General features: G+C 43.0%; 1 protein-coding gene across 1 annotated transcript in view; it reads left to right on the forward strand.

Annotated features, from left to right (window-relative positions):
- The window catches only part of cacna1ab (calcium channel, voltage-dependent, P/Q type, alpha 1A subunit, b), a 336,628-nt gene that overhangs the window by 209,647 nt on the left and 112,274 nt on the right, over positions 1-14,707 (forward strand). Inside the window, exons 9-20 of the mRNA XM_071389579.1 lie at positions 1,024-1,127; positions 3,119-3,234; positions 3,378-3,416; positions 7,602-7,670; positions 8,549-8,743; positions 9,255-9,367; positions 10,595-10,707; positions 10,913-11,044; positions 11,649-11,721; positions 12,518-12,635; positions 12,873-12,940; positions 13,650-13,756. Of these exons, the coding sequence (XP_071245680.1) occupies positions 1,024-1,127; positions 3,119-3,234; positions 3,378-3,416; positions 7,602-7,670; positions 8,549-8,743; positions 9,255-9,367; positions 10,595-10,707; positions 10,913-11,044; positions 11,649-11,721; positions 12,518-12,635; positions 12,873-12,940; positions 13,650-13,756 (1,247 nt within the window). The remainder of the gene's footprint in view (positions 1-1,023; positions 1,128-3,118; positions 3,235-3,377; positions 3,417-7,601; positions 7,671-8,548; positions 8,744-9,254; positions 9,368-10,594; positions 10,708-10,912; positions 11,045-11,648; positions 11,722-12,517; positions 12,636-12,872; positions 12,941-13,649; positions 13,757-14,707) is intronic.

Consider the following 14,707-nt stretch of genomic DNA (forward strand, 5'->3'; position numbering starts at 1 on the left):
GGACTGTGTGTGCGTGTTTAGGGGGGTTGAAGTGTGTGTGTGTGTTCGCTGTCCTCCCTGTGCTTCCAGTATATCACCATGGAGGGATGGGTCGTCATGTTATGCTATGTGCTGTAAGTGATTTCATTGTAAATACTAATCCTTGTAAGAATATACAGCACAGGGAACACTATGGTCTGCTAATGTAATACAGATTTCCACACAATGTATAATTCATTGGCAACACATCTAGACACAATGTATAATTTACAGTCCACATCATATTCTATTCCATTCCTTCCAAATGTTTGGGAAAACACACGCTAGTGTTATGTAAGAAGTATGGAAATGGGCAGGACTGGTATTTGTGGAATGGAACCACTTTTAGATGCACATTTAATACATTGTTCAGCTCTGTTTGTTTGATCTCATGTCTGTCTGACTAACGTCCTGTCTGTCTGTCTGACTAACGTCCTGCCTGTCTGTCTGACTAACGTCCTGTCTGTCTGTCTGACTAACGTCCTGTCTGTCTGTCTGTCTGACCTGTATGTCTATCTGTCTGTCTGTCTGTCTGATTAACCTGTCTGTCTGTCTGACTAACCTTCTGTCTGTCTATCTGTCTGTCTTACTAACTAACCTTCTGTATGTCTGTCTGTCTGATTAACCTCATGTCTGTATGTCTGTCTAACTAACCTGTCTGTCTGTCTGTCTGTCTGACTAACCTCCTGTCTGTCTATCTGTCTGTCTTACTAACTAACCTTCTGTATGTCTATCTGTCTGACTAATCTCCTGTCTGTCTGTCTGTCTGTCTGTCTGTCTGTCTGTCTGTCTGTCTGTCTGTCTGTCTGTCTGTCTGTCTGTCTGACTAACCTCATGGCTGTCTATCTGTCTATCTCTCCAGAGTAATGATGTATGTCTATCTGTCTGTCTCTCCAGATTAATGATGTCTGTCTGTCTCTCCAGAGTAATGATGTCTGTCTCTCCAGAGTAATGATGTATGTCTGTCTCTCCAGAGTAATGATGCTTGTCTGTCATTCTCTCCAGAGTAATGATGTAGAGGGAAGTGCCTGGAACTGGATGTATTACATCCCCCTCATCATCATCGGGTCCTTCTTCATGTTAAATCTGGTGCTGGGCGTCCTCTCAGGGTACGTAAATACACACACCTGTGTGTGTGTGTGTTTAACTGATCCGTTCGCAACTTTCCTTCCTCAATACTCCCTCCTCCACCCCTCTCTAATACTCCCTCCTCCACCCCTCTCCAATACTCCCTCCTCCACCCCTCTCTAATACTCCCTCCTCCACCCCTCTCTAATACTCCCTCCTCCACCCCTCTCCAATACTCCCTCCTCCACCCCTCTCTAATACTTCCTCCTCCACCCCTCTCTAATACTCCCTCCTCCACCCCTCTCTAATACTCCCTCCTCCACCCCTCTCTAATACTCCCTCCTCCACCCCTCTCTAATACTCCCTCCTCCACCCCTCTCTAATACTCTCTCCTCCACCCCTCTCTAATACTCCCTCCTCCACCCCTCTCTAATACTCCCTCCTCCACCCCTCTCTAATACTCCCTCCTCCACCCCTCTCTAATACTCCCTCCTCCACCCCTCTCTAAACACAGTCTCTCAGGTCCTAGATTGACGGTTTTCTAGTTATCCTAAGAGTCTTTAAGAATTATCCTAAGAGTCTTTAAGAGTTATCCCAATAGTCTTTAAGAATTATCCTGAGATTCTTTAAGAGTTATCCCAAGAGTCTTTAAGAATTATCCTGAGATTCTCTAAGAGTTATCCCAATAGTCTTTAAGAATTGTCCTGAGATTCTCTAAGAGTTATCCCAATAGTCTTTAAGAATTATCCTGAGATTCTCTAAGAGTTATCCCAATAGTCTTTAAGAATTATCCTGAGATTCTCTAAGAGTTATCCCAATAGTCTTTAAGAATTATCCTGAGATTCTCTAAGAGTTATCCCAATAGTCTTTAAGAATTATCCTGAGATTCTTTAAGAGTTATCCCAATAGTCTTTAAGAATTATCCTGAGTTTCTCTAAGAGTTATCCCAATAGTCTTTAAGAATTATCCTGAGATTCTCTAAGAGTTATCCCAATAGTCTTTAAGAATTGTCCTGAGATTCTCTAAGAGTTATCCCAATAGTCTTTAAGAATTGTCCTGAGATTCTCTAAGAGTTATCCCAATAGTCTTTAAGAATTATCCTGAGATTCTCTAAGAGTTATCCCAATAGTCTTTAAGAATTATCCTGAGATTCTCTAAGAGTTATCCCAATAGTCTTTAAGAATTATCCTGAGATTCTCTAAGAGTTATCCTAACTCTGTAACAGAGAAGTATTAAACCGTTATACTACATCTGTAACAGTGTTAAACACTTATCCTAACAGATATCCTAAGTGTATAGAATGGTCTTTAACACGTATAAACACCACTTTTACGACTCCTGGATTGAGGTTTTTCTAAGAGTGATCCTAAGTGTATTTTAACACTAATCCTAAATCTGTAACATCAACCCTATTCAGCTGAGCTCAGGGCGATGTTATTCAATCCATTATGAGGAAGTTATTATCAGCCGTTTCTTGGAGAGGAGTCTGTGTGTTGGTTAACCTGCTAATCTGACAGGCATTTTCAACGGCGCTCACCCCTCAACCCTCAATCCCCTCACACTGACTGAACTCTGCTAATCTGTGTTCGCCCCAAATCCACTGACGCACAGCGGACGGGAAGACACGCACACACAGTAGAGACACACACACACATGCTTTTATTGCGGCCGTGCGCCAGGGAGTCTGGGAAGAGCGTGGTAATCCATGGATGCCGATTTATGGAACTCTTCAGAAAAGGGGGAGCGCTATTCATTCACATGTGACTAGAGATTTAGACAGAGTATTTTACCTGCTGTGTGTGTGTGTGTGTGTGTGTGTGTGTGTGTGTGTGTGTGTGTGTGTGTGTGTGTGTGTGTGTGTGTGTGTGTGTGTGTGTGTGTGTGTGTGTGTGTGTGTGTGTGTGTGTGTGTGTGTGTGTGTGTGTGTGTGTGCGCGCACATGGATATGTGTGTGAGTGTGTGACCCTAGTGTGTGTACTAGATATAGTGTGTTACCAGTAAGTGATTGTGAGTGTGTGCACTACCCCTACAGAGAGTTTGCCAAAGAGAGAGAGCGAGTGGAAAACCGTGCAGAGTTCCTCAAATTGAGACGCCAGCAACAAATAGAGAGAGAGCTAAACGGTTATCTAGAATGGATCTGTAAAGCAGGTAAGTAAAAACACATGCACACACACACACTTCCTTTACACAAACTGTAACACTGTTCTTTAAGATATTGCTCTTTAACTCGATACAAACTGACAACTGACATGATGTGTCGTCGTTGACCATGCATTATTGTGTTTCTACAGAGGAGGTCCTTCTGAATGAGGATGGTACCATTTTTACCGGTAAAGTTGCTTCAGTCTACTTCAGTCAGAGTGGGGGGTGGGTGGGTGGGTGGGGGGAAGAGATGAGAGAAATGAGTCAAAGACAGAAAGTGTATGAGAGAATCGTGTTGGTTGAGAGAAAGAGACAGAAAGTGTATGAGAGAATCGTGTTGGTTGAGAGAGAGAGACAGAAAGTGTATGAGAGAATCGTGTTGGTTGAGAGAGAGAGACAGAAAGTGTATGAGAGAATCGTGTTGGTTGAGAGAAAGAGACAGAAAGTGTATGAGATAATCATGTTGGTTGAGAGAAAGAGACAGAAAGTGTATGAGAGAATCGTGTTGGTTGAGAGAGAGAGACAGAAAGTGTATGAGAGAATCGTGTTGGTTGAGAGAGAGAGACAGAAAGTGTATGAGAGAATCGTGTTGGTTGAGAGAAAGAGACAGAAAGTGTATGAGAGAATCATGTTGGTTGAGAGAGAGACAGAAAGTGTATGAGAGAATCATGTTGGTTGAGAGAGAGACAGAAAGTGTATGAGAGAATCATGTTGGTTGAGAGAGAGACAGAAAGTGTATGAGAGAATTATGTTGGTTGAGAGAGAGACAGAAAGTGTATGAGAGAATCGTGTTGGTTGAGAGAGACAGAAAGTGTATGAGAGAATCGTGTTGGTTGAGAGAGAGAGACAGAAAGTGTATGAGAGAATCGTGTTGGTTGAGAGAGAGAGACAGAAAGTGTATGAGAGAATTATGTTGGTTGAGAGAGAGACAGAAAGTGTATGAGAGAATCGTGTTGGTTGAGAGAGAGAGACAGAAAGTGTATGAGAGAATCGTGTTGGTTGAGAGAGAGAGACAGAAAGTGTATGAGAGAATCGTGTTGGTTGAGAGAGAGACAGAAAGTGTATGAGAGAATCGTGTTGGTTGAGAGAGAGAGACAGAAAGTGTATGAGAGAATCGTGTTGGTTGAGAGAAAGAACAATTTGTGAAAGAAGCTAGATTTCCATCCAACTGGCGATAGATTTTCTTACCCCCCCCCCCCCCCTCCCGTGCTTTTTCCCTCCAGAGATGTTTCTGTCACATTGACTTGTTGCATATAAAAGGCTGTACGTGATGATGTAGTCCACATTAAAAACATTTTTTGGGGTTAAATTCCCATTTACTGTATGAGAAATGCAAGTTAAATGGGTTTCCATCGCATTTCCAACTCTACTGATTGTTTGCTCACAAAACAATGTGTGTTGTATAGTGAGTGTGTCCTCTCTGGTATTGTCACATGCGTCAAATACAACAGGTGTAGACCTTACTGTGAGATGTTTACTTACAAGCCCTTAACCAACAATGCAGCTCAAGAAATAGAGTTAATAAAATATTTACTAAATAAGCTAAAGTTTTTTTTTTAATTGAGTCAATCAAAAAGTAACACAAGGGGTTCCGGTACCGAGTGCGGGGGTACAGGTTAGTCCAGGTCATTTGTAATGTGACTATGCATAGATAATAAATAGAGAGTAGCAGCAGTGTAAAAACAAAGGGGGGTGTTCAATGTAAATAGTCTGGGTAGCCATTTGATTAGCTATTCAGCAGTCTTATGGTTTGGGGGTAGAAGCTGTTAAGGAGCCTTTTGGTCCTAGATTTGGCGCTCCGGTACCGCTTGCCGTGCGGTAGCAGAGAGAACAGTCTCTGACTTGGGTGACTGGAGTCTTTGACAATTTATTGGGCTTTCCTCTGACACTGCCTAGTATAGAGGTCCTGGATGTCAGGAAGCTTGGCCCCAGTGATGTACTGGGCCGTACTGTTACCTTCGCTTTCTTGGGCACAGGGACTTTAGTGGTCCGTTTGAAACATATAGGTATTATAGACTCGGACAGGGAGCTGTTGAAAATGTCAGTGAATACACTTGCCAGTTGATCCACGCATGCTTTGAGTACACGTCCTGGTAATCCATCTGGCCCCACGGCTTTGTGAATTTTGACCTGTTTAAAGGTCTTGCTCACATCGGTTACGGAGAGCGTGATCACACAGTCGTCCGGAACAGCTGGTGCTCTCATGCATGCTTCAGTGTTGCTTGCCTCGAAGCGAGCATAAAAGGCTTTTAGCTAGTCTGGTAGGCTCGCGTCACTGGGCAGCTCGCGACTGTGTTACCCTTTGTAGTCTGTAATAGTTTTCAATCCTTGCCACATCCGACTAGCGTCAGAGCTGATGTAGTAGGATTCAATCTTAGTCCTGTATTGACGCTTTGCCTGTTTGATGGTTCGTCTGAGGGCATAGTGGGATTTCTTATAAGCATCCAGATTGGTGTCCCGCTCCTTGAAAGCGGCAGCTTTAGCCTTTAGCTAGGTGCGGATGTTGCCTGTAATCCATGGGTTCTGGTTGGGAAATGCACATACGGTCACTGTGGGGACGATGTCATCGATGCACTTATTGATGAAGCCAGTGATTGAGTCGAGATATTCCTCAATGCCATTGGATGAATCCCGGAACATATTCCAGTCTGTGCTAGCAAAACAGTCCTGTAGCGTAGCATCCGCGTCATCTGACCACTTCCGTATTGAGCGAGACATTGGTACTTCCTGCTTTAGTTTTTGCTTGTAAGCAGGAATCGGGAGGATAGAATTATGGTCAGATTTGCAAAATGGAGGGCGAGGGAGAGTCTCTGTGTGTGGAGTAAAGGTGGTCTAGAGTTTTCCTCTGGTTGCACATGTGACATGCTGGTAGAAATGAGGTAAAACAGATTTAAGTTTTCCCTCATTAAAGTCACAGGCCACTAGGAGAGCCACTTCTGGATTAGAATTTTCTTGTTTGCTTATGGCCTTATGCAGCTCGCTGAGTGCGGTCTTAGTGCCCGCATTGGTTTGTGGTGGTAAATAGACGGCTAAGAATAATGTAGATGAGACATCTCTTGGTAGATAGTGTGGTCTACAGCTTATCATGAGGTATTCAACCTAAGGCGAGCAATACCTTGAGACTTCTTTAATATTAGACGTCGCGCACCAGCAGTTACTGGCAAATAGACACACACCCCCACCCCTCGTCTTACCAGACGTAGCTGCTCTGTCCTGCCAAAACACGGAGAAGCCAGCCAGCTCTATATTATCCTTGTCTTTGTTCAGCCAAGTCTCGGTGAAACAAAAGATATTACAGTTTTTAATGTCCTGTTGGTAGGATAGTCTTAATCATAGATCGTCCAGTTTGTTTTCCAATGACTGCACGTTGGCCAATAATACAGAGGGTAGTGGTGGTTTACCTACTTGTCTGTGAATTCTTACAAGGCACCCAGCCCTCCTCCCCCTTTTTCTCCGTCTTTTCTTCACGCTGATGATGGGGATTTGGGCCTTGTCTCGACAAAGCAGCGTCAGACTCATTAAATAAAAAGTCTTTGTCCAGTTCGAGGTGAGTAATCGCTGTTCTGATGTCCAGAAGCTCTTTTCGGTCATAAGAGACAGTAGCAGCAACATTATGTACCAAATGAGTTACACTCACACGAAACAACTAACAAAATAGTACAGTTGGTTAGGAGCCCGTAAAACGGAGCAAGATTATTTTTATTTGTCAAATGGCAGCCAAGCATCGATGATCATGTCACCAGAATAAGACCCTCGATATTTATTGGAAAGGAACATCAAGCTCATCACGTTGCACTTTCCCCACAGAACGGCTCATAATAATGGCCGGAAAGGAGGAAATGGAATGGCATCAAACACATGGAGACCATGTTTGGTGTATTTGTTACCATTCCACGAATTCTGCTCCAGTCATTAAAACGTGCCCGCTCTCCCTAATGAAGGTGCCACCAACCTCCTGTGACTTTCACAACACTGTCTTTCATCTGGAGCCTAATAAACGATGTGCTTTCCTGACGAGTCTTAGTGGGAGGACCACACAACATGTCATCGCGTGACTCCAAGTTTACGATATGATGGTTATTATATCAATATTTGCGCATAAAAGGGTTTCCACCGCCATTTCTCGCATAATTCATTTTACTGACACAAAAAAGATCCCACCTTGTCTTGCGTATTTTGATTTGTCGACATTTGGAAAGTTTGGCGAAGAATGTTCGGTTTCCATCAGGCCTGTCATGATGGAAATCCGATATGTACTTTACCCGCATAAAAAGGTTGGATGGAAACCTTGTTTGTGATACCGAGAGAGAGAATGAGTGTGTGTGTCAGAGAGAGAGAGAGATTGGAACATTCTATCTTTCTATATCCTCCAGGAACCGTCAAGACCAAGAGCAAGAAAGAGCTGCTGAATCCAGAGGAGGGGGAAGACGGTGGAGCTAATGGTTTTTATTACACAATTATTTATAATATCATAATAATATAACGAAGAAGCATTACCGTGTAAAACAGGGATCTTCAACCTTTTCTTGCTCAGGCGCCCCCTCCCAGGCAACCGGCGACCCAGGGACCCCCATCATACGTTAGCAAAAATAAATGTATCATGTCTTTTCTTATCAGGTGAATGATTATGGCAAGGAGAACTAATCAACATTTTAATATGAATAGATTTGGTAGATCTTTTCATTATTTTGACCTCCCCACATTATAATTGGAGGCAGTGTACACTATAACATAGGCTATTAGCTAGAAAGGTAACTCCAAACACGTTTTCACTAAAAGCAGCTCTTTAGCTGGTTAAACAAAAGTTAGCAAAGTGTTGGCTAAAATGTATGTTCAAGTCAAGAAAGCTTTTACCATCAGTCAGCGGCACTTGACTGTTTGCGGGTGCTTTTTCAAAGTCTATGTCAGAGACTTCAGTGAGTGTAATGTGCTCAATGTTAGGAGTTGAGAAATACCTTCCACGTCATTAGAAAGAAGATATTCTAATATTTCCTGTAGGTATGCCACTGGAATTGTGATACAGTGAGTTATAATTGAAATAATCTGTCTGTAAACAACTGTTGGAAAAATTACTTGTGTCATGCACAAAGTAGATGTCCTAACTTGCCAAAACTATAGTTTGTTAACAAGAAATTTGTGGAGTGGTTGAAAAACGAGTTTTAATGACTCCAACCTGAGTGTATGTAAACTTCCGACTTCAACTGTATGACAAAAGTAAAAATACTTAGCATAGAAATAGCACAGATAGAACGGATCTACCGCTTATCAAACGTTGTTTTCAAGGCGAATGACAGATCTATAACTCTTCATCTTCTTCTAGGAGACCCGTTTGGCCGAGGTGGTCTACAGGATGGGTCCAACTACAATAGGAACGAGCGGCGGATCCGGTTCTTCATCCGTAAGATGGTGAAGACTCAGGCCTTCTACTGGACCGTACTGAGTCTGGTGGGCCTCAACACCATGTGTGTGGCGGTGGTACACTATGAACAGCCTGAGATCCTCTCCGACTTTCTCTGTGAGTAGATGTACATGCACACACACACATGAAAACACACACACGCACAGGCAAACACACCCACACACTCCATGATCACACACACACCTCACCTCAACACAATGTGCACTACGACCAGGCCTGAGATGCTGTCCTCCTGTCTCTGTGAGTCTCACGCACACTTCCTGAACTGAAGTGATTATGCATGGCTAGTGTCCAGTCTAATTTCCATAAGATGTCTAGCTGATGAAGTCTATTAGGCATGTAGAGTTATCATCACAGCAGTCTGCCATCATAGACTAGCTGGTGTCATTATTGATCTCCAGTCATCTAACCTGATTCTCTATCTCTTCCCTTCCTTCCCTTCCACTTTCTCTATCTCTGTCTAAATCCCCCTTCTCTCTCTCTCTCTCTCTCTCTCTCTCTCTCTCTCTCTCTCTCTCTCTCTCTCTCTCTCTCTCTCTCTCTCTCTCTCTCTCTCTCTCTCTCTCTCTCTCTCTCTCTCTCTCTCTCTCTCTCTCTCTCTCTCCAGTCTATGCAGAGTTTATATTCCTGGGCCTGTTCATGTCAGAGATGTGTATTAAGATGTATGGCTTGGGGACTAGGCCCTACTTCAACTCCTCCTTCAACTGCTTTGACTGTGTTGTGAGTAGAGCTGTTACTCCTGCTACTACTATAGTACTACTATATTACCACTATACTACTACTATAGTACTACTATATTACTACTATATTACGACTGTAATGCTACTATATTACTACTATACTACTGCAATAGTACTACCATACCACTACTGTATCGCTACTATACTACTACTATATTACCACCATACTACTATATTACTACTATACTACCACCATATTACCACTATGCTACTACTATATTACCACTATACTACTACCATAGTACTACTATACTACTACTATAGTACTGCCATACTACTATACTACTAATATACTGCCACCATATTACCACTATACTCCTACTATACCACTACTATACTACTATGTTGCTGCTATACTACTACTATATTACCGCTATACTACTATGGTACTACCATACTACTACCATATTGCTACTATACTACTACCATATTACTACTATACTACTATATTGCTACTATACTACTACTATATTACTACTATTCTACTATATTACTACTATTCTACTACTATATTACTACTATATTACTACTATAGTACTACTATACTACTGTATTACTACTATGCTACTACTATATTACTACTATTCTACTACTATACCACTACTATATTACTATATTACTACTACTGTTCTACTACTGTGCTACTACTATAATACTACTATATTACTATATTACTACTATTCTATTACTATAATACTACTATATTACTAAATTACTACGACGACATTACTACTGTTCTACTACTGTACTAATATATTATTGCTATACTACCACTAAACCACCAGTATACTACTAATATATTACTACTATACCACTACTATAACACCAGTACACTACCAATGCATTACTACTATACTACTACTATACCACCAGTATACTACTAATATATTACTACTATACAACTACTGTGCCACCAGTATACCACTACCATATTACTACTATACTACTACTGATACTACTACTGTGCCACTAGTATACTACTAATATATTACCACTATACTACTACTATACCACCAGTATACTACTACTATAGCTTCTACTACTGTTGATAATGTGCATCTGAAGCTGAAAATCATTTCATGGGCACTAGCTGAACTATATTGACTATGAAGTGACGATACCTTTTGTTTGTATCATTCAGAACCAGTCAATTCACTTTGTGTGTGTTCTAATCCACATGAATGCATGTGATGTGTGTGTGTGTTAGGTGATCGTGGGCAGTATATTTGAGGTGATATACGCGGTCATTAAGCCAGGGACATCGTTTGGCATCAGTGTGTTAAGAGCCCTCCGACTCCTCAGGATCTTCAAAGTCACCAAGTGAGTCTCACACACACATGCAGAGGTCTTGATGTTTTTTTATGCCTGTCCACTAACCTCTCTCTTCCCTTTCTTTCTTCCTTTCTTTCTTTTTCCTTCATACCCTCTCTCTCTCTCTCTCTCTCCCTCCCCATCTTTCTCATCCTCTCTCTCTCTCTCTCCCTCCCCATCTTTCTCATCCTCTCTCCTCATCCTCTCTCCCTAGGTACTGGGCCCCTCTACGTAACTTGGTGGTATCATTACTCAACTCTATGAAGTCCATCATCAGTTTGCTCTTCCTCCTCTTCCTCTTCATTGTCGTCTTTGCCCTTTTGGGCATGCAGCTCTTCGGTGGACAGTCAGTACACACACACATACACACACACAGGTTCACACGCACGCTGACACACACACACACACATACACACACACATGTTCACACGCATGCTGACACACACACACACACACACACACACACACACACACACACACACACACACACACACACACACACACACACACACACACACACACACACACACACACACACATGCAGGAATCCAAGGGCTGTTACGTACACACCCACACACACACATACATAGACAATGGGAGGCAGGTAGACATTGGGCCAGTAACCCAAAGGTCACTGGTTCGAATCCCCAGGCGGACTAGGTGAAAAATATGTTGATGTTCCCTTGAGCAAGGCACTTAACCCTAATTGCTCCTGTAAGTCGCTCTGGATAAGAACATCTGTTAAATAATACACACACACGCATAAACTGATGATGGACTTCATGGCGTGGAGAGAGAGACTTGAGGAACTGTCAACTCACAATGGACTTCCTTCTGTGTGGATCTGTCCGGACGTATCCATGATATATCATAATTTCTCGCACTTCTCTCTCGCTCGCTCCTCTCTCTCCCTTTGTCCCTCTCTCGCCCTCTCTCTTTCTCCCTCCCAGATTCAACTTTGAAGGTGGCACGCCGGCCACCAACTTTGACACCTTTCCTGCAGCTATAATGACAGTATTTCAGGTTAGACATTGGACCATTCTTTGGTGATACAGGGTGTTTTCACATGTGAGATTTGGTTATCTGGTTTGGTTTCCTGGAGCGTTTGTGAGAATTCTACATAATGTTTTGCTTTCCCAAGACCTGAAAATAACAGTTTTAGGGCGCGATTAGAGATATGTACATTTGACATGACGTCAGCGAGCTAGCCTGTTTACAACAGGCCAAAACATTCCGCGCGGCTCACGCTGCCGCATTACAATACCTGGTAGGTCCACTGTTCCTGCATCTTAGACCCGCTACTCACGCAGGGCCAGGATTCGCTACAGCCAGGTATTACACATGCCTACTAGAGCGAATCGGGGCACCAAACGCCCCAGGATTGGGATCACACAGGGGGATGTGAAAGGGCCCACGCTGTAGGTTCTGTCTCATACCAAACACCTGCTCTCTGCTTTTGACACGGTAGTACAGCACTCTGGTCATTGTATTCACATCCTGTTTCTAGATTTGATTGGCTGCTCTAGTCTCTGACTCGTAGGACTTGTTTCTTATTGTATTTAGTTCTCCTGTTTCTCTGACTAGCTTGACTCACGTCGTGTGAACATTGTGTGAACACGCTTTGTGCGTTGATTACTTGTGTAGTAACATCTTGTATTTTTCTCCCGTGAGTGTGAGCACATGCAAATGACTCAACACTAGTGTTTTACTGTGCCGTGTGTCAAATGGAAACTGCACAGATATGACGTGTGTCATGTATGATGATCTGTGCGTGTGCGTGCGTGTGCGTGCGTGTGTGTGCGTGCGTGCGTGTGTTCAGATCCTGACGGGTGAAGACTGGAACATGGTGATGTATGATGGGATCAAGTCTCAGGGAGGAGTAAACGGTGGAATGGCCTACTCCGTCTTCTTCATAGTGCTCACACTCTTCGGCAACTGTATCCTGATGACCATGGCTCTATGCTGACTCACACACACACACACACACACAAACGCACACATAGTACAATTGAAGTCTCTCTATGGTGTGTGTGTGTAATGCGACACGTAAAAACACACGTACAGACATTCTAGAGGAGCACAAACAGAGGGAACAGATACTCATCAGAATGTCATGGCTTGTGTCACAATGTTTCTGAGTGGGTCCTTTCAGTTCCTTAACCCCCTGCTCTCAGACACCCTGCTGAATGTGTTCTTAGCTATCGCCGTGGACAATCTGGCCAATGCTCAGGAGTTGACCAAGGTACTGGAACACATTATACCTTTCTTTACCTCACCCGGTTATAACCTTTCTATAACTGTACATAACCTGGCTATGGCTGCACATAACCTGGCTATAACTGTACATAACCTGGCTATGACTGTATGGGTGAAGTTATCCTTATACTCTATGCTGATCTTGGGTCAGTTTTGCGTTTTCCACAATAACGTTAAGGTTAGGATTTGGGGATGGCAAGCTGATCCTAGAGCTGTCCTTCCTCACCTGGCGAATATGGTACTAGGGTTGCACAATTATGGTCACTTTCCCCAAATTCCCAGGGTTTTCCAGGATTCCTGGATTTCCTACTTATGCCATCCTAATTCCAGGAACTTCCAACAAGGATTTCTGGAAAACTAGGGAATTTTGTGAATTATACTGTACTGTTTTACTCTTCTACTGAGCCTGTCTACTACTGACTGGACCAGACTATAGACCTTATTCAGACGGCAGCCATTGTTAATTGACTAACGTTCTACACCCCACTAGCTGTCAATGATAGACCTTATTCAGTCTGTATGTTCTATTTCATATAGCTAATGTTCTCTCTCTCTCTCTCTCGCTCTCTCGCTTTCTCGCTCTCTCTTTCTCTCTCTCACTTTTTTTTTATCTCTCTCTATTTATTTCTCTCCCTTTCTCTCCCTCTGTTTATTTCTCCTTCCCTCTCTCTCCCTCTCTCTCTCTCTCTCTCCAGGATGAGGAGGAGCAAGAAGAGGCAGCTAATGCCAAGACAACCCTGCAGAAGGCCAAGGAGGTGGCTGAAGTTAGTCCTCTGTCTGCCGCTAACCTCTCCATCGCTGCGTGAGTAGAGTACACATCTATCTAGCTATATTCTATCTATCTATATTCTATCTATCTATCTATATTCTATATATCTACAGTGCATTCGGAAAGTATTCAGATCCCTTTACTTTTTTCACATTTCTTACATTACAGCTTCATTTTAAAATGGATTTAAAACAAATAATCCTCATCAATCTACACACACCAGCCAATAATGACAAAGCGAAAACAGATTTTTAGAATGTAAATACCTTATTTACATAAGTATTCAGACCCTTTGCTATGAGACTCAAAATTGAGATCAGGTGCATCCTGTTTCCATTGATCATCTTTGATGTTTCTACAACTTGATTGGAGTCCACCTGTGGTAAATTCAATTGATTGGACATCTATATAAGGTCCCACAGTTGACAGTGCATGTCAGAGCAAAAAAAACAAGCCGTGAGGTTGAAGGAATTGTCTGTAGAGCTCCGAGACAGGATTGTGTCGAGGCACCGATCTGGGGAAGGGTTCCAAACATTTCTGCAGCATTGAAGGTCCCCAAGAACACAGTTGCTTCCATCATTCTTAAATGGAAAAAGTTTAGAACCACCAAGACTCTTCCTAGAGCTGGCCGCCCGGCCAAACTGAGCAATCGGGGAGAAGGGCCTTGGTCAGGGAGGTGACCAAGAACCCGATGGTCACTCTGACAGAGCTCCAGAGTTCCTCTGTGGAGATGGGAGAATCTTCCAGAAGGACAAACATCTCTGCAGCACTCCACCAATCAGGCCTTCATGGTAGAGTGGCCAGATGGAATCCGCTCCTCAATAAAAGACACGACAGACTGCTTGGAGTTTGCCAAAAGGCACCTAAAGGACTCTTAGACAATGAAAAACAAGATTATCTGGTCTGATGAAACCAAGACTGAACTCTTTGGCCTCAATGCCAAGCGCCACGCCTGGAGGAAACCTGGCACCATCCCCACGGTGA

Source organism: Salvelinus alpinus, chromosome 2, assembly GCF_045679555.1.
Source record: "Salvelinus alpinus chromosome 2, SLU_Salpinus.1, whole genome shotgun sequence".
Classification (NCBI taxonomy): domain Eukaryota; kingdom Metazoa; phylum Chordata; class Actinopteri; order Salmoniformes; family Salmonidae; genus Salvelinus; species Salvelinus alpinus.